Source organism: Erythrolamprus reginae, chromosome 1 (genome assembly GCF_031021105.1).
Source record: "Erythrolamprus reginae isolate rEryReg1 chromosome 1, rEryReg1.hap1, whole genome shotgun sequence".
NCBI classification, from domain to species: Eukaryota; Metazoa; Chordata; class Lepidosauria; order Squamata; family Dipsadidae; genus Erythrolamprus; species Erythrolamprus reginae.
In genome coordinates, this window is record NC_091950.1 from 140,637,352 (window position 1) to 140,661,372 (window position 24,021).

The 24,021-nt window shown below is 40.6% G+C and overlaps 3 protein-coding genes and 1 pseudogene across 3 annotated transcripts; all 4 read right to left on the minus strand.

Moving 5' to 3' along the window:
* Positions 1-731: 731 nt before the first annotated feature.
* LOC139158660 (olfactory receptor 9G4-like) lies at positions 732-1,673 on the minus strand. The gene has a single exon (XM_070735981.1). The coding sequence runs from the start codon at positions 1,671-1,673 to the stop codon at positions 732-734; it is 942 nt and encodes a 313-aa protein (XP_070592082.1).
* Positions 1,674-13,485: 11,812 nt separating this feature from the next.
* LOC139163919 (olfactory receptor 9G19-like) lies at positions 13,486-18,975 on the minus strand. Its single transcript, XM_070745287.1, has 3 exons — positions 18,944-18,975; positions 16,465-16,544; positions 13,486-14,444 (listed from the first exon to the last, which is right to left on the minus strand). The coding sequence occupies exons 1-3, from the start codon at positions 18,973-18,975 to the stop codon at positions 13,486-13,488; spliced, it is 1,071 nt and encodes a 356-aa protein (XP_070601388.1).
* Positions 18,976-19,301: 326 nt separating this feature from the next.
* Positions 19,302-21,569, minus strand: LOC139163962 (olfactory receptor 9G4-like; annotated as a pseudogene).
* Positions 21,570-21,820: 251 nt separating this feature from the next.
* LOC139158669 (olfactory receptor 9G4-like) lies at positions 21,821-22,762 on the minus strand. Its single transcript, XM_070735995.1, has one exon. It carries the CDS (start codon positions 22,760-22,762, stop codon positions 21,821-21,823), a length of 942 nt encoding a protein of 313 aa, XP_070592096.1.
* Between the last annotated feature and the right edge of the window lie 1,259 nt (positions 22,763-24,021).

Here is a 24,021-nt window from a genome sequence, read left to right on the forward strand (position 1 = left end):
GTTCGGGTGAACCAGTCCGAACCAGGAGGAATCCTCCCCTGAGATATGTCCCCACCCCTGCATTGCAACTCTGATAATCAGGGAATCAACATTGGTGGACTTTCATTAGTGAAGGTCTACCAAAATATTTACTACCACACTGTGGGCATGGCTTATGCAGGACACCCTCTATTTTCTTTTAACATCTTTTAGGGCAAATTGGGTGCTCTGGGGTGGAGTTCCATTTTCGCTTCCCCACTGTGTTCTCCCCATCCAGGCAGTAGCTCGCCCCTGACAGTTATATATTTTGAGAATGAAATATAAAATGTTACAAGATGCAAAATAAAGAGAATTGAGTTTGATTTGATATTATATTTTGCTGGTTGTTGTTTAATTTGTATGAAAGAATACGTTGCTGAGAAATAAAAAGCCTTTGAAGTTAGAAGGACATGACAATATTAATGTACATTTGAGAAATCATTTTGTTAGATGTGCTTTAATTCTGAACTCCTGAATTTTATAAGAATTTGGAATAGATATAAACCTCCAACCAATGAGAGGGTAAACATATTTAATATCTGATACTACCAGCAATATAAGTATCAACATCAACAATAACACAAAGCAAATTACAAACTATTAAAACAATTTTAAAAGTCTGAAACAAAAGGTCAGGGTTCTGCCATGTTAGAATGTGGAATGATATTTTAAGAAAAGTATGCATAAATAAAGAAGGAATGTAACAATGCTATTCATTTGGTTGATGTGAATTTCTCCCAGACGTTCTTGAAGGCTGCCTTCACATCTTTGTTCCGTAATCTGTAAATCAAAGGGTTGATCAGAGGATTGACTACCGTATAGAACAACGCATTCGCCTTGTCCCAATTTGGAGTGTGGTAAGAGCTAGGTGTGGAGTATATGATAAGCATGGTGCCATAGAAAAGGGAGACAGAGACCAGGTGAGCTGAGCAAGTGGAGAAAGCTTTGCCTCTCCCTGCAGCCGAACGTATTCGAATAATAGCTACCACAATACCAAAGTAAGATTTCAAAATGACAGCAGTGGCTGCCAGGAGATTGAAACCAATGATAAGGGTCGTAATTAGTTCATATACTCTTGTGTCATCACAGGCCATCTTCAGAAGTGGTGGCTCATCACAAAAGTAGTGATTGATGATATTACTACCACAGAAACGTAGGCGGAAAGTGTTACCAGTATGTACGATTGCATTGACAAACCCCACTATGTAGGCTCCCACCACCAGCTGGACGCACAGCTTCTTGGGCATGGCAATGGCATAAAGGAGTGGGTTGCAGATGGCCACAAAGCGATCATAGGCCATGAAGGCCAATAGGAAGCATTCGCTCCAGCCCAATCCAGCAGAGAAGAAGAACTGGGCTGCACAACCTGCTAAGGAAATGTGGTTGTTCGTGGACAAACAGTCATATAAGATCCGAGGAGTGTAGACTGTGGAGTACCAGACATCCAGGAAGGAAAGGCTACCCACAAAGAAGTACATGGGTGTGTGCAAGCGGGAGTCCAAGTAGATCAGCGTCATGAGGCCCAGATTCCCAGTCAGTGTTAGGATGTAGGAAGCCAAGAACACCACAAAGAATATTGTGCGCAGAAATGGATTTGTTGAAAACCCAACTATCACAAAATCACTAAGGAATGTGCGATTATCTTCAAGTTCCATTTTTCCCCAAGCAAAACCTATTTAGAAAGGAAAAACAAGTAGGGGTTTTGGTGTTTTATGCCCTAAACAATGAATTCCTGCTATGACATTGAAAGATATTTTGAAAACAGTGTATTTGATAAGCTGTTGCTAATTTTGAACTCAAAACCCTTCTAGTTTTGAACATTCCATACATTTTTATAGCATGCAGGTTCTATATGAAAACAATAATACATGTATTACATTCTCATTGCATTAAGTGCACTTGGTTCCATGTATTTACAAACTTCCAATGACTAGTCTCAGCATATAAAACAGTGGTTCTCAATTATTTTCTGTTACACCCCCCTAGAAAGAAATAAACATTTTGCGCCCCCCCCAACTCTCCACCAGGATGATTGTTTGCAATATTCAGCACGTTTCCGTTGAAAAAATTCAAGCGTGATTGGGGTGTAATGTGTTTAAGTGACACCTTAATATATTTGGCTTCATGCTGTCCGCTGCCAACATTTTTAGACCCAGTCAACATGCCAGTCTTTCCTTGTCTCCCACCATAGTCACAGTGAAGACAAGCATCCTATTTCTTCGTCTTAGCTTTCGGGAGACTTTGGGGAGTTTGTCTCATTATCTCCGTCTCTCTCCTCCTTTCTTTTCATCACTGCTAAGTCTTTTTCCATGGTGTCTCTTAAGGGTTTGTTATCTGCACTTCATATCTCCTGCTCTGTGCTATTGTTCGTTGCAAAAAAAAAAACCCTACTCTCTGCAGCAAAAAACCCACATTTCCTGGGGTCTCTCACTCCCCTCCCTTGTAAGTGCAGTGGCAAAAAAACTAGAAAAAATCCCCCCCACCAAAGCCAAAAACAAGATGGTGACTACATGCGGGACCGTCTTCTGCTTCATGTATCCCAGCGACTGGTTATGTCCCACAGAGTTGGCCTTCTCCAGGTCCCATCAATCAGGCAATGTCATCTCGTAGGACCTAGGGGAAGAACCTTCTCTGTGGCAGCTCTGACCCTTTGGAACCAACTCCCTCTGGAGATTCATACTGCCTCCACCCTCCTGGCTTTCGTAAGGCCCTGAAGACCCATCTTTGCCAGCAGGCATGGGGGGCTGTGAGTGCTAAGAACTAATTCCGGGCCATGAATGGCTAATCCATCTGGATGACTGTGAATGTTTGCATTTTTAAGATTTTGGGTTTTTTAATATTTTTAGAATTTTAATATTAGATTTCTACACACTGTATTTGTATTTTTGTATTTATCTCTGTTGTAAGCTGCCCTGAGTCGGCTGAGAACTGCGGCATAGAAATCTAATAAATAAATAAATTAACAAACCTAATAAATAAATAATGCACCGTGTCAGAAACTCGGCTTCGGCAAATGTGCAGGGGGAAAACCCCCCGAAAAAAATCCTTTAAAAATTTATCCAAAATAATAATAATTAAATAATATGGTGGTGCCCACAGACCAGCACCAACTGAACTGGTTCTGTGACATCATTGTGACATCACCAGTAGTTTGCTGCCAGTTCGGGCGAACCGGTCCGAATCCACGTGTGGTGTAAATTCTTGAACAGCTAAAAAAAAAATAGATCTACTTGCACTTTTTGTCTAGATTCGTGTAAATTCAAAGTTCATTTTGACAGGGTCTGGAGTCAAAATGTATGGAATTAAAAGTACGTAGATGAACTTCATACCAACTAGGCACTCTATTAGATATCATTTATGAGCTAGATGAATCTCAGAATGGAAGTATAAAAGTCACCTTATTTTGAGGGAGCATTCAGAGTAGCTTTTCTGTTATTTATCCACAATCAAGTTACCTGAAGAGTTTGCAACAAGGTGGCATCAAATAAACATCTAAACATGTTCCCATCTCTTATTTTTTACCCTTCCTTTTGGCTCATAATTCTCCTTTCCTTTATTTTGACAGTATTAATAGTGGACTCAGGAATTTGAACTTATCATAAACCTTCTGGTATCAAACATCTCCAAATTTAGTCTCAATGCTCCCAATATTTTCCAAAACAACTCCTAAATTGTCATTTTTTTTCTTGCTAATTATCTTTTTAAAATTTGCCATTATTTGTTCGAATACTTTCGGGATTAAATCTTTTGAAGCTTCTCTACATGTTTTTAAGCATGTAATCTCTCCTAAATGTATCTCAAGTCTCCCTTCTTTTTTTGGAAAAAGTTTTCTATTTTTATTTTCATACAGACATTTTCACATATTTATCATCTCATTTCTCATTTCATTCTTTCACAAAATCTTTATATGTATATTCTGTATTTATCTTATTACTTTGTTAGTTCAAGGTTGCTTTTTTACCATCCTCCCTTCCCATATCATACAACCCTTCCTTCTTTCTTCTTCCCTTCCCTTCATCTTTCTCTTTCTAAACCTACTTCCCCTTTCTCCTTCTCCTCTTCTTTACTTCACCTCCTGCCCTCTCTTCTAACTCTCTTCTCCCCTCTTCTCTTCTTTCCTCCTCCTCTTCCTTTCTTCTTTCTCTTTACTTCTCTCCACCCGCCCTCCTTCTTTTGCTGTACTTTCTCCATTTTTCTGGGATGGTATACCAGCAACTTTGAATTCTTTTACACAGTCTTACATTTTTTTTCATATTTTATTCTACATATGTTCCTTTATTTCTTTTATCTTTATGTATTTCTCTATTAATACACTTCAAATTTAAGATTTTCTCCAAATCTCTCCCTTCTGTCCACTAAAATATCATGATCTGCAAAATACCTGACATGACCATGCACTGATTTCTTGAAAACTTCCTCATGTTTCAAAAGCCAACATAATTCTTAATATTTTTCCACAGAAAAGGACCATTCAAATATTTCTTTTACCATCTCTGAAGCTTTTCTCAGCCATACAATCCCCAGCTGTGGCTTTGGCTATAACTTTGTTTCATTGACATGCCCTGATCTTTGTTATAAAAGCCTACAAATCTATATTTATACTAACCTTGACTAAGTTGCTGTATTTGATTGTACCCCGATGTATAATTGTACTGCAGCTTCCCTTTCCAAATTTCCCTAGAATAATCAGGCACATCTGATCTAAACATATCTGAACAAGATCCCCCCAGATGTGTGGAAAAGAAAAAAAGCAGAAAGATTTTCTCTTTTAATAAGACTCCCATATTGGCTGAGTGAAGTTGACGGCAGCCATTCAAGCTGCCTTTGAAAATTCTTCTCATAGATCCAAGCAACAGACAAGGTGCCCAATACTGTTACAGTACAGAATAAGCTGTAGCTCTCATTGAACGAACTTTCTTGTGGCCTAAAAAGGGTGTCCACTCTTCCTTCTGTTGTCCCCGAGTGACCTCATTTCTAGCCTGCGGAGCAGTAGAAAAAAAAATTGACCTCAATTCCTTGTGGGAACTGAACACTTTTCATCTAAGGTTCTTCCCAAGACTTATCACTTCAGGGGGTTCCATCTTCTACTTAGATCCAAATTTATTGTCCTTACTTTTCATCTAAGGTTCTTCCCAAGACTTATCACTTCAGGGGGTTCCATCTTCTACTTAGATCCAAATTTATTGTCCTTACTTTTCATCTAAGGTTCTTCCCAAGACTTATCACTTCAGGGGGTTCCATCTTCTACTTAGATCCAAATTTATTGTCCCCTTTTCTCAAAGGTGGGAATCGTTCTCTTTCTGCTTTATGGATATCAGCTTTTTAGGTAATTAAACATTTTAAAGATGTCCTATGAACAGCTTTCCCTATCTGTTCTCAGAGCTCTATCTTGACTTTGTCTTTCAATTCTGACTCTAAGAATCTTGCCAGAGGTAGAATTGACTCCAGCCTTCCGTTTAAAAAAGGTTGGAAGAAGTGACCACCATGAACGTGATGCATGGAGGTGCTTCTGAATAGAAACAGAAATCGGAAAAGTGAATAACCTCTGAGCAACTTGGGGAATCTATTTGGAGAAGGGCAAGAATGAACGGGTTTGAACATGGCTGTAACAGTCTTTGCACTCACATGTGAAAGAAAGGGACAGATAACAATTGATCAAGTCCTATCTGGAGCAATAATAGAATCTTGGGAGGATTCTCCGTATATGGCGCTTAAAGATTCCAAACTTACCTGAATGAAGAGAAGTATATCTTCCCACTTAGTCCAACTGGACAAGCTAACAGATCAGCCTATGTGTTTTCCTAAATAGGATGAGCATAATATTCCTTCAAATTAAGTAGCCTCAATTCTCTGTGGAAATACCTAGACTACATCTTTCCTCTGATTATCCGAAGGTAATTACAGAATATAGGAAGGAGGAAAAAGAACCAAAAACTATTCCCTGAAGCTTCCTGAGCTCTCTAGGTAAACAATAATCTTCCAAGTTGACAACCCTTAGAAGTTCACTTGTCTCAAAGCCTTTCTTTAAAAAAAAATTAAAAATTAAAAATGGTGGCATATAGAATTCATAATACTCATGTCTTTAGAATTTATATAAATTTATATATTAGATGCATTTAATTAATAATTTAAATAAAAATATTTTTGTAATTATTTACAGAAAAATTCAAACAGAAAGAGAAAGAAGAAAGAAAGAAAGAAAGAAAGAAAGAAAGAAAAGAACAAAAGAAACATTAACAAACTGAAGAGAAAATGGTGGGATGGGGTCAGGATTATTGTACCAAGAAAACCTGCTAGTCATTCCTAGAGCGAATGATAACCTAATCTGAAGCCCTGGTTCTAAACTGATATGGATTCAAATAAAACTAAGTAAAGTGAATCAACCAAACAAATCTATTAGTATACTGTATGTAACTATGTTGGGTGTTGCAATACAGGAGATAACAAATGTCAGTTTAAGACTGTACCTTTAAGAAACATTTGGTAAGGTGACCACACTTTAAAATTGTTAAAGAAGACACCATTGAGGGGGGGGGGTCTTAACATTAGTAAAGTGGGACACCATTGACTGGGGGGTGGGGAATGGGTTTCTCTGATCCTCAACACACACACACACACACACACACACACACACACACACACACACACACACACACCATTCATTCTGATGCCATACTTACTATTCTGAGCTCCTCCTCCTGCAGACTCCTTCAAAACAGCCACCCCTCTCTCATCAGCTTTCACTACTACTCTCTTTCTCACTCATCACTTTTACTCCAGCGTAATCTGCTCTCCCACCACACATACACATACACCTCGCTGTGCTCCTCCCTGATCTCCTAGAAAAGCTACCCCATTCAAATCTCCCCACCAGCTCAAGGTTGACTCAGCCTTCCATCCTTCCCAGATGGGTCAAATGAGGACCCAGATTGTTGGGGGAAAATAGGCTGACTCTATAAACTGCTTAGAGAGGGCTGTGAAGCAACATAGAAATCTAAATGCTATTGCTAAATGCAGGAACCTCTCCAGGAGGCTTTGCAAAGGAAGGAGAATGTGCCAGAAATCCCATCAGAAGACAGGAAGGGATCTGGCACTTGAGAAGAGAAGGCGGTTTAGAAAAGTGGGTGAGACAAATGGGGTCTTCAATTGGCCAAGGTCGGAAACCCCCCACCACCACCAGTGGTCAGACCCAAAAGCAAAGCCAGCAGGGAGTAGTTCCAGAGAGTGCCCCCCCACCACCAGGCGAGGACAAAAGCCAAAGGCGAGGCTGCCATTTCGATCCCCAGGACAAAAGCCAAACCTCGGCTGGGACTGAAGCAGGAAAGGCAGGAGGGGCCGGGATCCCATAGCCCTTGGAAGGGGGTGAGACAAGCCTCGTGGCCCGCGGGGTGGCCAGAAAACACAGCAAGAACCTGGGCTTTCCTGCAGCATTCCCGCCAGCAGCTCTGCAGCCACGAGGCTGGCCAGAGGCTGACGGGGCCTGGGGCCTTTATGCCAGGCGGAGCAGGGTGGTGTCTGTCTGGACCTTGCGGGGCATTGGGGTTGCTGCCCAGCACCACTGCACAGGGAGGCCGAAGATCCTGGTGGGTGCCGCATTCCCACTGGCAGCCTGCCTGGCCCTTCTGCCCACCTCTCCCTGGGTCCTCTGTCAGGTGGGACCCATGGAGGAACCAGGCGAGGAGCTGGTGGGAGCAATGTTCCCTCTAATTTTTTTTCCGGTGTGGGCGGAAAAGTATAGTGTCTGAGCGGCAGTCCCTTCGGGACTGGGTGGCAGGGCCACCTATAGACGGGTATTACTGGGAGGGGCGTACCAGGCCCGGGAAAATTGAATAATGGTGGGGGCCCGGCGCTTCTCCTGCTGAGCCCAGTCCTCTCCCGGTGGCTTTCGGCTCCTCCCGTCCTCCAGTCCCAGAGTAAAGCGTGCAGTGAAGGTAGGAGCCCCTTCAGGGTGGCGGTTGCAACTTGCGCTTGTGTTAAATTTTGTTTCTTTCCTAAGCAGCCTTCTGTGTAAAAAAATCCATTTGGGAACGAGTCGTTCCCAAATGGATTTTTTTACACAGAAGGCTGCTTAAGAAAGAAACAAAATTTAACGCACAAGCGCAAGTTGTAGGCTTCGCACGCGTGCGCCAGTGTCCCCCAAAAGGCCCCCTTTCCAAGGGCGCGCACGAAGCTGCCCCCGCGCCTCTAGCCCCCTCGCGCCGCCGTGGCTACTCGCCGCTGCCCTCGCCCGCCCGTCTGCTCCGCCTCTCTTCCCTGCAGGCATTCTTGGATCCCTCCTTCTTCTTCTGCCGTCGCCGCCGCGGCCTTCAGCCCGGCTCTGCTTTCCCGCCCGAGCGCCTCGTGGCTTCATGGAGGACCTTGCTGGCCCCCACAGCGGTCAGGGTCCCTCAGCGCTGTTGGCGGGTCACTCAGAGTTGACCCACGGCCGGTCTCCTGCCTTTTAAGATCCGCGCTCCGTTTCTTCTCTCAGCGGACTTGCAGACAGCGGTTTCATGGACAGGTCGGATCTTTAATTTTACCTCAGATTGTTTGGTTTTAGCACGTCCCCTGCCCCCCCAAAAAAAACCCACCTGAAGAAGTGGCACCTTAATAAATTATGACAGTCACTTCCCCGGTTTCCCTCTTTATATCTGTACAGTATTTGTATCTGAGTGCCCTCCTGGGGTGAAGCACAGCATCCTACATGAGGAAAATTGCATCTCTTTTTCAGGCCGGGATTGAGCGAAGTTTACACGATGTGAGGGAAGAGAGGGCCGGGAGGACACAGAAGGGAAGGAAGGAAGGAAAAATAGGGAGGGAAGGGAGGGAAAGACGGAGGGGAAGGAAGGGGAAGAGGGAGGAGAAGGAAACAGGAAGAAGAGATAGGTTGGTTGGAATGAAGGAAGAAGGGAAAGAAGGAGAAAGGGGAAGGGAAGGAAGGAAAGGAAAAGAGGGAGGGGGGAAAGGAAGGAAGGAGAAATAGGTTGATTGTAATTGAAAATTACAATTGAAAATAATTGAAAATTACTTTCGCCAGCCTCCGGAGAACGAGAGAGAGTGAGAGCAATGACAGAACAAGATAGATAGATAGATAGATAGATAGAGAGAGAGAGAGAGAGAGAGAGAGAAATAGGGGGAGAAAGAGATAGCAAGAGAAAGAGAACGAGAGAGAGAAAGAGTGTGAGAGAGAAAGCAAGAGAGAGAGAGAAAGAAAACAAGAGAGGGAAAGTGAGAAAAAGAGAGAGAGAGAAAGAGGGGGAGAGATAGAGAAAGAGAGAGAAAGAAAAGAGAGAGAGATGAGAGAGGAAGGAAGAGGGAGAGAGATGGAGAAAGCAAGATAGAGAAAGAGAGAGAGAAAGAAAGTAAGAGATGAGAGAGGAAGGAAGAGAGAGAGAGGAAGAAAGCAAGAGAGAAAGAGAGAGAGAAAGAGAGAGAGAGGAAGAAAGCAAGATAGAGAAAGAGAGAGAGAGAGATGAGAGAGGAAGGAAGAGAGTCAGAGAGAGGAAGAAAGCAAGATAGAGAAAGAGAGAGAGGGGAAGAAAGAGAGAGAGAGAGAGAAATGAGAGAGGAAGGAAGAGAGAGAGGGGAAGAAAACAAGATAGAGAAAAAAAAGAAAGAGATGAGAGAGGAAGGAAGAGAGTGAGAGAAAGAGAAAGAAAGCAAGAGAGAGAAAGAGAAAGAAAGAAAGAGATGAGAGAGGAAGAAAGAGAGAGAGAGAAATGATAGAAAAAAGGGGAGAAAAAAAGAGAAATGAGAAAATGATTGAGGCAGAGAATGACAGAAAAGAGAAACAGAGAGAGAAGTGATTCTTGATTTAAAGCATATGGTAAAAGCACTTAAATAATAACAGAGAAAAAACCCCAGCCCTCACCTGTTTTTATTAATAGTTTTGCTGGTTGTTTTAGTTTTAATAGTACATGGATTTTGGTTTTTTAAAATTATTATTTACAAAATTGAACGGGTCCAAAGACGGGCTACAAGAATGGTGGAAGGTCTTAAGCATAAAACATATCAGGAAAGACTTCATGAACTCAATCTGTATAGTCTGGAGGACAGAAGGAAAAGGGGAGACATGATTGAAACATTTAAATATGTTAAAGGGTTAAATAAGGTCCAGGAGAGAAGTGTTTTTAATAGGAAAGTGAACACAAGGACAAGGGGACACAATCTGAAGTTAGTTGGGGGAAAGATCAAAGGCAACATGAGGAAATATTATTTTACTGAAAGAGTAGTAGATCCTTGGAACAAACTTCCAGCAGACATGGTAGATAAATCCACAGTAACTGAATTTAAACATGCCTGGGATAAACATATATCCATCCTAAGATAAAATACAGGAAATAGTATAAGGGCAGACTAGATGGACCATGAGGTCTTTTTCTGCCATCAGTCTTCTATGTTTCTATGTTTCTATTAATTTCTTTTAATAAAAAAGAAGGGATTTATTTATTTATTTATTTATTTATTATTTATTTATTTATTTCTATGCCGCCCAGTCCCAAGTTTTTCCTTATTTCCAGATTGCATTTCTTCTTGGTGAGGTTCCGCCCATTGCTTCTTGTACTACCTTCAGGTGGCATGGAGAATAAATAGATGCCATCTGCTCTGTGGCAGCCCTTTAAGGATTGGGAAACTACTATTATATTCCCCCTCAGTTTTCTGTTTATTGAGCTAAACATACTCATTCTCTAAGCCCTTGTTCATAGGATTTAGCCTCTAGGCCAGGGGTGTCAAACTCAATTTCATTGAGGGCCACATCAGGGCTGTGTTTGACCTCAGAGGGCCGGGGGAGGGCTTGCCCAGGGTGTGTGGCCATGGTGGGCATGGCACGGGATTTGGGGGGAAGTAGTTTTAAAATGGCCGAGGGGGGCCCAGACACTTAGGCTGTATGGGGCCCCAAAATTCCTGATGGCGGCTCTGCTGGGTGGCATAGAAGTATAAATAAATAGATAGATAGATAGATAGATAGATAGATAGATAGATAGATAGATAGATAGATAGATAGATAGACAGACAGACAGACAGACAGACAGACAAATAAACAAATAAATAAGGCATGGAAGTTTATCCGTTCAGTGAAGGAGAGATGTGTATTTTGCATCAGGATTCTACAAGGACTCTTTGACCTGTTTCTAGGACTTTTGAACTAAATCATAGTTAAGTTTGTAACTTGAGAACTCTTGAAAGATGGTGGCTGTGATGTCTTTACAGCTGCTCTTTATCTTCTTTGTGTTTGTTTATTGTTCTTCACAGCATTCAAGGCTGTTGCTTGGAAGGTGAGCACTTTGACTAACTAAAAGTGTGTTTGGCTCATATTTTCCTTTCGACAAAACAGTGTTAGTGACTTTACAACTGTGTGTGTCTGAATCCCTTCCTTTGAACTTAATTGGGGGCTTGTGTCGAGAAGCCCGGCAAAACACTCCTATATCTCATATATCGTATCTTCTATCCCTATATCTTTTCTTCTATTCTCTCTTTGATATATTTTATTTCTATATTTTCTCTTCTATTCTTTCTCTAATATATTTTACTCGAGGGTATCCTCCATAACCTTCATTGTGTATTATTGTGCATTGGACAAAATGAAGAAAGAAAGAAAGAAAGACGTGGTAGATAAATCCACAGTAACTGAATTTAAACATGCCTGGGATAAACATATATCCATCCACCGGACCAGAATATCTCCGGCACCGCCTTCTGCCGCACGAATCCCAGCGACCAGTTAGGTCCCACAGAGTTGGCCTTCTCCGGGTCCTGTCAACTAAACGATGTCGTTTGGCGGGACCCAGGGGAAGAGCCTTCTCTGTGGTGGCCCCGACCCTTTGGAACCAACTCCCCCCAGATATCAGAGTTGCCCCCACTCTCCTTGTCTTTCGTAAGCTCCTTAAAACCCACCTCTGTCGTCAGGCATGGGGGAATTGAGACTTTCCCTCCCCCTAGGCTTATAAAATTTATCCATGGGTATGTATGATTAGTATGTATGATTGGTTTCTAAATTGGGGTTTTAAATTAACTTAAATATTAGATTTGTTTACATTGTATTATTATTGCTGTGAGCCGCACCGGAGAGGGGCGGCATACAAATCTGATTAATAAATAAATAAATAAATAAATAAATCCTAAGATAAAATACCGAAAATAGTATAGGGGCAGACTAGATGGACCATGAGGTCTTTTTCTGCCGTCAGACTTCTATGTTTCTATGTTTCTATGAAAGAAAGAAAGAAAGAAAGAAAGAAAGAAACAAACAAACAAACAAACAAACAAACAAACAAACAAACAAACAAATAAAACAGTCTGATTCTCATTTCTATCCTCTTCTCTTTTACATTCATTTTATTGGAGCATACAATGTTAAAATAAATTTCTGAGTGCATTGTGAGCAAACATCCTTGGTTTCTTTGAGAGTCAAAATACGTTTCTCACGCCTATATTAGGGTTAGGGTTACATTTCTCCTTTAATTATAATATTTAGTTATTTCTAGTTGCCTTTAGTGTTCAGCCTTTAAATTCTTCCTTAATCTAAAACACTTTCACACAAGATTTTTTACACTTAAGATTGAAAAACTTCATATGTCTAAAAAAGAATTTAAGAAACTCAAAAGATGTATTGTTCTAATTTCAAAATCTTATTTCTAATTCATCCGACCCTAAATCCATTTACAATTTTCCAAAAGCACATTTATAATCACAATTTTTCTGTTTATTAAAAAAATATTTACATTTATATTTAATATTTCTTTCAAGCAATGAAGGAAATAAACCTGATATCTTTAGGCTTGTTCATCAATAAGTCCCTAGTAGCTGAACAGCAATTAACAAGCAATTTCTTAAAGTGATTAGAGAAGGGCACAGGCAAACTTGGTGTTCTTTTAAAGGTGCCAAGCATGGTTTTAGCAAGATGCTATAGTGTTATCTCCCAGAGCTCTATACCTTCCAGAATACTGGCTCCTTGCGAAGAACAACTGCATACAGTGAAGCATTTGTGGGTGATCTGAAGGCTTTTCCTTGTCCAGAGAGAAATTACAAAGAGCCAGTCTACTCACCAGCTCTTCATTCTGCCACAGTGGAACTTCCTTTAGTTTGCCAATTCTTACTTTGAACTCAAACTTTTTCTCCAGCTTCTCATTGTCCAATTATTTTATTCTGATCATTTTATTCTGTTTCATTCTGTTTCTGACTCGGTGTAGAATGTTGAAAAGTAGGAAGAGGAATGGAAAGATGTATATATTGGAAACAGTTGCTTACAACGAGAAGTAAGTGTGGAAATTTTTGAGGACTAAAGACTATTCTTGCAGCAATCTGCTGTCTTGCTTCACCATCTTTGAGGAAGGGAGGGAGGAAGGAAGGAAGGAATGAAAGAAGGAAGGAAGGAAGGAAGGAAGGAAGGAAGGAAGGAAGGAAGGAAGGAGGGCAAAGCTGACAGTATAGATTGGGGCTTAATTTATCTGTAATCCATTCTGGAGAAATACAGAACCTAAATGACATTCATTTGGGTGCTGTGAATCTTCGCCAGACTTTCTTGAAGGCTGCCTTCACATCTTTGTTGCGTAAGCTATAAATTAATGGGTTGACCAGAGGGTTGATTACTGTATAAAACAATGCATTTGCCTTGTCTGAATTTGGGGTGTGTTGAGAGGGGGGTCTGCAATACATGATAAGGATGGAACCATAGAAGAGAGTGACTGACACCAGGTGAGCGGAGCAAGTGAAGAAGGCTTTGAGTCTCCCTGCAGCCGAGCGGATACGCACTATGGCTGCCCCAATACCAATATAAGAACCCAGGATCACAACTGTGGTTGCTAACATGTTACTAACAATAAGAATAGCCAGAATGAGTTCATATAGCTGTGAGTCATCACAGGCCATCTTCACAAGCGGCACCACATCACAAAAATAATGGTTGATGACATTTTCCCCACAGAAGCGTAGCCGAAAGGTGTTACCAGCATGTGCAATGGCATTGGCAAAGCCAGCTACATAGGAACCTGTTACCAGCTGGACACATAGTTTCTTAGGCATGGCAATGGCATAAAGGAGTGGATTGCAAATGTCTACAAAGCGGTCATAGGCCATGAAGGCCAGTAAGAAACATTCACTATGGCCCAAGCCCGCAGAGAAGAAGAACTGGGCTGCACAACCAGCAAGGGACATGTGGTTATTCATTGACACACAATCAGACAAGATCCGAGGAGTGTAGACTGAGGAGTACCAGATATCCAGGAAGGAAAGGCTGCCCACAAAGAAGTACATGGGTGTATGTAAGCGGGAGTCCAGGTAGATCAGGGTTATAAGGCCCAAGTTCCCAATCAGTGTTAATGGGTAGGAGACCAAAAACAGCACAAAGAAAATTATTCGTAGAAATGGGTCTGTTGTAAACCCAACCAAGACAAAATCAGTAACCAGTGTCCAATTGCCTTCCACTTCTGTCATTTTATAAGCATAACCTGTTTAGAAAGAAAAGTGAAGTAAGAATTCTGCAGTTCTCAGCTCAGGAATAGAGAATTCATTCCAATTTTCGAAAGATTGGTTGAACTCCCAAGACCTTTGGTATAATTTTCTCAATGATGCCTCAAGCTGATGAGTAGAATTTGGAGGAATACATTGAGGAATACTGGTCTAGGAAGTTGGAGTCAATAGGATAAGTTCTATCTTACAAGTAGTAAGATAGGACAAATTCTATCTTACTACTTATGAGTATTTTCCAAGATAATTACATGGACACCTCATTTTATTATGGGGCCCATCAGTAGTGGTATTCAATTTTCTCCCTTTTTTTCTGTGGCCATGGCTTGGTGGTGGGGTTCATGTGACTGAATGGGCATGGCCAACTCAATCACTCATAGATGAGCTAAAATAAGAAAAATTGAGTAATAAGAGGGATTCCAACATAATTACATGGACACCAGTGATGGGTTCTTACTTGTGTGGTCTAGAGTGTCTTACCGGTAGGAACCCAGTGATGATGCAATTTTCGACAATTTTTTTCTGGCATCACCAGAGAAGGAGCTTCTCAGCTGTTATTTGGATGACAAATAAATGTTGGCATTAAGATGAGGATGACGAGTCTTTGGAGAGGGGCGGCATACAAATCTAAGTAATAAATAAATAAATAAATGGGTGGGAGGGCTTCTTCCAACATGGAGATGCCGGAAAAAAGTCACCGAAAATTGCATCTTCAGTGGGTTCCTACCGGTGCAGCACTCTGGACCTCATCAGTAGGAACCCACCACTGATGGACACCTCATTTTGTTATAGGGCCACATCAGTGGTTGGCCCATTTCTGTGGGCATGGCTTGATGGTGGGTGGCATGTGACTGAGTGGGTATGGCCAACACGACATCACTCATGGATGAGCTAAAATAAGAAAAATAAGGCGGATTTGTAAAAAATAAAAGAGATTATAAATTAGGGGCATTTAGAGATGACTGAATAAAAAGAAAATGAGTAAAGATATAAATTGGGGAAAGGGAGGAATAGGCCAAAAATTTAAATGAAAAAAGAAGAAAAAGAGGATGGATTCAAAAGATGAGTATGAAATGAAGTATAAGAGTAATAAATATGTATGGAGGATAAGTAATAGCGATTAATTGGAAGAAAATGTAAAATTTAAAGATGGTAGACCCAAGCAACAAAAAATAGGTGGCAAAGGAGGCAGCATTTGGATAATAGCAAATATATCTAGAAAATAAAGAGAGAGAGGAGCGGCATACAAATCTAATGAATAAATAAATAAAGATATGTGAATAAATATAGATATGGAATATAAGATTAACACTGGTGATTGAATGAAATTAGGAATTTGAACTACCTGTCTGTTAACCCTAAAAGGGATTAGGATTACATATACTCAAGGAAAGGACAAGAGGGATGAAGAGAAAATAGAGAAGGAAGAGGAAAGGGGGAGAGGAGGAAGGTTGAAAAGAGGGAGAGGAGGACAAAGAAGAGAGAGGGAAGAGAAGGAGGTAGAGGGAGGGCAGTAATTTGGAAAATGGGAGGAAAAAAGATGGAAGATTTAAGTACAAAAGGTGTAAAATTAGGGTATTTGTTTATGATATATTGGATAGAAATGTATAATTATATAATGATAGATAGATAGATAGATAGATAGATAGATAGATAGATAGATAGATAGATAGATAGATAGATAGATAGATAGATAGGCAGGCAGGCAGGCAGGCAGGCAGGCAGGCAGGCAGGCAGGCAGGCAGGCAGGCAGGCAGGCAGACATGATTTATGGCATCTGTTTGGATATTTATATGAATATGGTAGAAAAAGTAAAATAAATATTTTTAAAAATATTAATTTTATCTTCTCTAGAATTTTTTTCAGCCTTGCTTTCTGGAGCAGTGAAACAATTATACTCACTTTCCCTATTTTGCACTGCTCTTTGTTTAGAAAATTTCATAAAAGTATATTTCTACCAACCGTCATGAAATTATTCTATTGTTCATGTTATATAATTACGGTGCAGCCTTCCTGTGAAGATTTCATCAGAATAACCAAGCACACCCAGGCAGAAAATCCAGACAAGATGCTTCTCAAGTCTGGAAAAAAGGAAGAAGCACAAAGATTTTTAATGAGGGTCCCAAATTGACTGCCTGAAGTTGGTTGCTCCACTCTGACTGCGGTTCAAGCTGTCCTTGAAAGAGCATCACTTTAGTACAAGCAAAGTACAAGGGACAAAAAAGCATAAATATTTTCTCTGTTTAAATGAGAGCCCCAAATTTGCAGGGTGAAGTTGATTGCTCCACTCTGATTGCCATTCAAGATGTCTTTGAAAATGCATCTTGGAGAAAGAAGCAACAAATAAAGGAGGACGCTCAGTGTTGTTGTGTAAGCTTCATTGAAAGACCTTTCTTGTGCCCTAAAGAGAATGCCCACCCTTCTTTCTGATGTTATTAAGTGACCTCAAATCTCCTTCTTCTATGATTTTTGTCAGAGGCAGGACTGACTCCAGCCTTCTTTTAGAGAAACAGGGAAGAAATTAAAGAAATTGAAGGGTTACCATGCATGAGCCTGCTTCTGATGTAAATCAAAAATCAATTTCCACATCATAGAAGTTAGCAATTTAGGTAAACATTCTAAAGGTGTGATGTGAAAAGCTTTCTCTGTCCTTTCTCAGAGCTCTACCTGGACTTTGTTTTTCAAATCCTGTTTTTAGGCGTGTGTCAGAAGCAGGTTTGATGCTTACTTGTTGTTAGAGAAAGTGTGGAGAAATTGAAAGGTCACCATGCATTGATTTGCTTCTGGAGCCAGAAAAATAATTTGCCTTCAAACACCTTGAAATTAGTTAAGTTCCATCTGGGGAAATTAACATCATGATGGGAATCTCCCTAAATTAAACCTGGAGAGGCCAAACTTACCTGAATGAAGTGGAGTATCCCTTCTCATTGAGTCTGTTTGGGCAAGCTAAAAGATCACCATACCTGGGAGCCACGTGTTTTCCTAAATAGGGTGAGCATAATATTTCTTCCAATTAAGTAGCCTCAGTTCTCCGTGGAAGTATTTAGATGGTGTCTTTCCTCTGATGATTTGAAGGTGGAACATTAAATATCATGCCAAATGTTTTTTTCTTAACTTTCCCAAAGGGAATTTCATCTAACAAAAGAAGTGGGGTGTAGAGATGTAGAAATCACAGACACATGATTTCTAGAACAAAGATTTGCCCAGGTTGGAAATATCTCTCTGGGGGAGCAGAGCTGTCTTGTGTTGAGAAGCTTTCTGTCTTTCTGTGGGAGCAGCTTCTGTTGTGTAGCTCTCGCTCTCTCTGGATGCAGCTCTCTCATTCTCTGGACTTATTATTTATAATTAGTTCTTGTGTATACAAATATAAAACAGTAACTCTTAGTTACAATGGAACTATTAATTTGTCACATATAGAAACTAACCATAATCCTATCAGTAGGATGGTTAAAACAAACAGAAGAGAACACTCTTCTTTTTAAAATTCATTTTATTGTAGCGTACAATCTTAAAATAAAATTCTGAGTCCATTGTTAGCAAACATCCTTGGTTTCTTTGAAAGTGAATATAGTTTTCTGCCTCCTATATTAGGGTTAGGCATACAAGTCTAATAAATAATAATAATAATAATAATAATAATAATAATAATAATAATAATAATAATATAGTTATTTCTAGTTGCCTTTAGTATTCAACCTTTAATTGTCATTTTATCATGGGTTTAATCTACAACACTTTCTCACAAGATCTTTTACACTTAAGATTGAAAATCTTCATGTGCTAAAAGGATTTAAGAAACTCACAAGAAGGATTGTTCTAATTTCAAAATCTTATTTCTAATTCATCCAACTATAAGTCATTTATAATTTTCCAAAAGCATAATTCTAATCACCATTTCTCTGTTTATTAAAAAAAATATTTAAATTTATATTTAATATTTCTTTCAAGCAATGAAGGAAACACACCTGATATATTTAGGATTTTTGATCAATAGGTCCCTAATAGCTGAAAAGCAATTAACAAGCCATTTCTTAAAGTGATTAGAGAAGGGCATAGACAAACCTGGTGTTTTTTTTAAAGGTGCCAAGCATGATTTTAGTAAGATGCTATAGTGTTATCTCCAGTCATGGGCTACTGCCCAGACCGGGGGGGGGGGTTGCAGTGGGGTAGCAAAAATGGAGCCCCACCCAAAAGCACCCAATTTGCACTGAAAGATGTTGAAAGAAAATACTGGGACTCCTGCATAAGCCACACCTACAGTATGGTAATAAAAATTTTGGTAGCCCTTTCACTGGATATCTCCTAGAGCTCTAAACCTTCCAGAGTGCTGGCTCCTTGTGAAGAACAACTGCATACAATGGAGCATTTGTGGGTCATCTGAAGTCTTTCTATTGTCCAGAGAGAAATTACAAAAAGCCAGTCTATTCACCAGCTCTTCATTCTGTCACAGTAGGGCTGTCTTCAGTTTGCCAATTCTTACCTTGAAGTCAAATTTTTTCTCCAGCTTCCCATTGTCCAATGATTTTATTCTGATCATGCTTAGTCTGTTTCATTCATTCAGGAAGAGGAATGGGAAGATGTATATATTGGAAACAGTTATTTACAACGAGAAGTAAGTGTGGAAATTTTTCAGGACTCAAGATGATGGTTAATTCTTGCAGCAATCTGCTATCTTGCTTCACCATCTTTGAGGAAGGAAGGAAGGAAGGAAGGAAGGAAGGAAGGAAGGAAGGAAGGAAGGAAAGCAAAGCGAGGTAGCATAGATTGGGGCTTAATTTATTCATAATCCAGTCTGGAGAAATTCAGAACCTAAATGACATTCATCTGGGTACTATGAATCAGATTTTTCTGAAGGCTGCCTTCACATCTTTGTTGCATAAGCTATAAATTAATGGGTTGACCAGAGGGTTGATTATCATATAAAACAATGCATTTGCCTTGTCTGAATTTGGGATGTGTTGAGAGTGGGGTCTGCAATACATGATTAGAATGGAACCATAGAAGAGAGTGACTGACACCAGGTGAGCGGAGCAAGTGAAGAAGGCTTTGCGTCTCTCTGCAGCTGAGCGGATACGCACTATGGCTGCCCCAATACCAATATAGGAACTCAGGATCACAACTTTGGTTGCTAACATATTACTAACATTGAAAATAGACAGAATGAGTTCATATACTTGTGTGTCATCACAGGCCCTCTTCACAAGTGGCACCGCATCACAAAAGTAGTGATTGATGACATTTTCCCCACAGAAGCGTAACCGAAAGGTGTCACCCGTGTGGGCAATGGCATTGGCAAAGCGAGCTACATACGAACATACTATTAGCTGGACACAGAGTTTCTTGGGCATGGCAAAGGCATAAAGGAGTGGGTTGCAGATGGCCACAAAGCGGTCATAGGCCATGAAGGCCAATAGGAAGCTTTCACTCCAGCCCAATGCATTAGAGAAGAAGTATTAGGCATAACTGGTTAAGGAAATATGATTGTTCTTGGACAAGCAGTCATATAAGATGGTGGCGTCTATGGACCGGCACTGACCAACTCAGTTTGGTGATCTCATAATGACATCACCAGCCGGTCACTAATGGTTTGGGTGGACCAGTTTGAACCAGGAGGAATCTACCTCGAGATATGTCCCCACCCTTACATTGGAACTCTGATAAACATAGGACCAACATTGGTGGACTTTGATGATCCAGGACCCTTAAGTTGGAATCTGAGTCTTATTCACAAGTGCTAATGATAGAGCAGAGGGTGCACATGTGAAATCTCTCCAAATGTTTGATGTGTCCTTGGTACAGAGTCCACACATGGGTGCACATGTGTAATCTCTCCAAATGTTTGATGTGTCCTTGGTACAGAGTCCACACATGGGTGCACATGTGTAATCTCTCCAAATGTTTGATGTGTCTTTGGTAGAGTCCAGGAATGACACCCATGCCACGCACGAAACAACAGTTAAATCTGCAATGTACAGTATTTGAACAGTTATATATTTTGTGAAAGAAATATAAAATGTTATAAGAAGCAAAATAAAGAGAATTGAGTTTACCTGATTTGAGATTATATTTTGCAGGTTGTTGTTTAGTTTGTATGAAAGAATAGGTGTGGCTGAGAAATAAAATACCCTTTAAAGTTAGAAGGACATGACAATATTAATGTATATTTGAGAAATCATTTTATTAGATGTGCAATTATGAGAATTTGGAATAGATACAGTATAAATCTCCAACCAATGAGAGCCTAAACATATTTAGAAATCATTTTATTAGATGTGCAATTATGAGAATTTGGAATAGATACAGTATAAATCTCCAACCAATGAGAGCCTAAACATATTTAGTGGCTGATACTATCAGACTAGTAGCAATAAAAGTAACAACATCAATTCAATTCAATTCAATTTATTAGATTTGTATGCCGCCCCCTCCGAAGACTCTCAACAATAACACAAAGCAAATTGAAAAATATTAAAACAATTTTAAAAGTCTGAAATAAAAAGTCAGAGTGCTGCCAGGTTAGATGAAGATTAGGACAGTATTATTATTATTATTATTATTATTATTATTATTATTATTTATTAGATTTGTATGCCGCCCCTCTCCGAAGACTTGGGGCGGCTCACAACAACAAGAACAATGCAAATCCAATAATTAAAACAGTTTAAAGCCCTTAATATAAAAAACAATCATACCATACAAACCATACATAAAATTTCAATTTCCCCATGCCTGATGACAGAAGTGGGTTTTAAGGGGTTTACGAAAGGCAAGGAGGGTGGGGGCAATCCTAATCTCCAGGGGGAATTGATTCCAGAGGGTCAGGGCTGCCACAGAGAAGGCTCTTCCCCTGGGTCCCACCAGACGACATTGTTTCATCGATGGGACCCGGAGAAGGCCAACTCTGTGGGACCTAACTGGTTGCTGGGATTCGTGAGGCAGAAGACGGTCCTGAAGACATTCTGGTCCGATGCCATGAAGGGCTTTATAGGTCATAACCAACACTTTGAATTGTGACCGGAAACTGATTGGCAACCAATGCAAACTGCGGAGTGTTGGTGTAACATGGGCATACCTGGGGAAGCCCATGATTGCTCTCGCAGCTGCATTCTGCATGATCTGAAGTATATATATGGAATAATATTTCTGATTAAGAAAAGTATGCATGGGGAATCAGAGCATAGAGAACGATTGCTAATCTTTTCTGAACTCCTGAATTTATCCACTTACTGCTAACAAGGAAGCAAGTGTGGGAAGGAGCAAAGAAGGAAAGTGGCTAGCTTAGCTGGCAGACACTGGAGCCCAGAGGTTAATTTCCCCATTAGCAATCTACCCTAAAGAAGGAATGTAACAATGCTATTTATTTGTGTGCTCTGAATTTCTCTCGGACGTTCTTGAAGGCTGCCTTCACATCTTTGTTCCGTAAGCTGTAAATCAAAGGGTTGATCAGAGGATTGACTACCGTATAGAACAACGCATTCGCCTTGTCCCAATTTGGAGTGTGGTAAGAGTTAGGAGTGGAGTATATGATAAGCATGGTGCCATAGAAAAGGGAGACAGAGACGAGGTGAGCTGAGCAAGTGGAGAAAGCTTTGCCTCTCCCTGCAGCCGAACGTATTCGAATAATAGCTACCACAATGCCAAAGTAGGATTTCACAATGACAGCAGTGGCTGCCAGGAGATTGAAACCAATGATAAGAGTCCCAATTAGTTCATATACTCTTGTGTCATCACAGGCCATCTTCAGAAGTGGTGGCTCATCACAAAAGTAATGGTTGATGATATTACTACCACAGAAATGTAGGCGGAAAGTGTTACCAGTATGTACAATTGCATTGACAAACCCCACTATGTAGGCTCCCACCACCAACTGGATGCACAGCTTCTTGGGCATGGCAATGGCATAAAGGAGTGGGTTGCAGATGGCCACAAAGCGGTCATAGGCCATGAAGGCCAATAGGAAGCATTCGCTCCAGCCCAATCCAGCAGAGAAGAAAAACTGGGCTGCACAACCTGCTAAGGAAATGTGGTTGTTCGTGGACAAACAGTCATATAAGATCCGAGGAGTGTAGACTGATGAGTACCAGACATCCAGGAAGGAAAGACCACCCACAAAGAAGTACATGGGTGTGTGCAAGCGGGAGTCCAAGTAGATCAGCGTCATGAGGCCCAGATTCCCAGTCAGTGTTAGGATGTAGGAAGCCAAGAATATCACAAAGAATATTGTGCGTAGAAATGGATTTGTTGTAAACCCAACCATCACAAAATCACTAAGGAATGTGCGATTATCTTCAAGTTCCATTTCCCCCCAAGCATAACCTATTTAGAAAGGGAAAACAAGCAAGGGTTTTGGTGTTTTGTGCACTAAATAATGAATTCCTGCTATGACATTTAAATATATTTTGAAAACAGTGTATTTGATAAGCTGTTGTTAATTTTGAACCCAAAACTGTTTTTGCTTCCAGTTTTGAACATTCTGTAAATTTTTATAGCATGCAGGTTCTATATGAAAACAATGATACATGTATTACATTCTCATTGCATTAAGCGCACTTGGTTCCAAACCTTTTCCAATGATCAGCATATAAAGCAGCAGTTTTCAGTTATGTTCTGTAACACCCCCTAGAAAGAAATAAACATTTTGTGCCCTCAGGCAAGCTCTCCACCAGGATGATTGTTTGCAATATTCAGCACATTTTCGCTGAAAAAACTCAAGTGGCTTAAAACCTAAGTGACGCCTTAATGTATTTGGCTTCATGCTGTCCGCTGCCAACATTTTTAGACCCAGTCAACATGCTGGTCTTTCCTTGTCTCCCACCATAGTCACAGTGAAGGCAAGCACTATATATGCTTCTTCGTCTTAGCTTTCGGGAGACTTTGGGGAGTTTGTCTCATTATCTCCGTCTCTCTCCTCCTTTCTTTTCATCCCTGTTAAATCTTTTTCCATGGTGTCTCTTAAGGATTTGGTATCTGCACTTCATATCTCCTGCTCTGTCATGTGTGCTATTGTTCAGTGCAAAACCCCCCTACTCCCTGCAGCAAAAACCCATGTTCCCTGGGGTCACTCACCCCCCCCTCCGGCATCACTTTGCATGTGCAGTGGCAAAAAACATAGAAAAAATCCCCACCACCACAAGCCAAAAACAAGATGGTGATTACATGTGGGACCGTCTTCTGCTGCATGTATCCCAACGATTGGTTATGTCTGATTTGGAATGCTCCAGGTCCCATCAACCAGGCAATGTCATCTGGTGGGACCTAGGGGAAGAACTTTCTCTGTGGCAGCTCCGACTCTTTGTAACCAACTCCCTCTGGAGATTCATACTGCCTCCATCCTCCTGGCCTTTCGTAAGTCACTGAAGACCCATGTTTGCCAGCAGGCATGGGAGGGGGGTGAGTCCAACTGGATGAATGTGAATGTTTGCGTTTTTAAGATTTTGGGGTTTTTAAGATTTTTAGAATTTTAATATTAGATTTCTACACACTGTATTTGTATTTTTTATTTATCTCTGTTGTATGCTGCCCTGAGTCGACTGAGAAGGGCAGCATAGAAATCAAGCA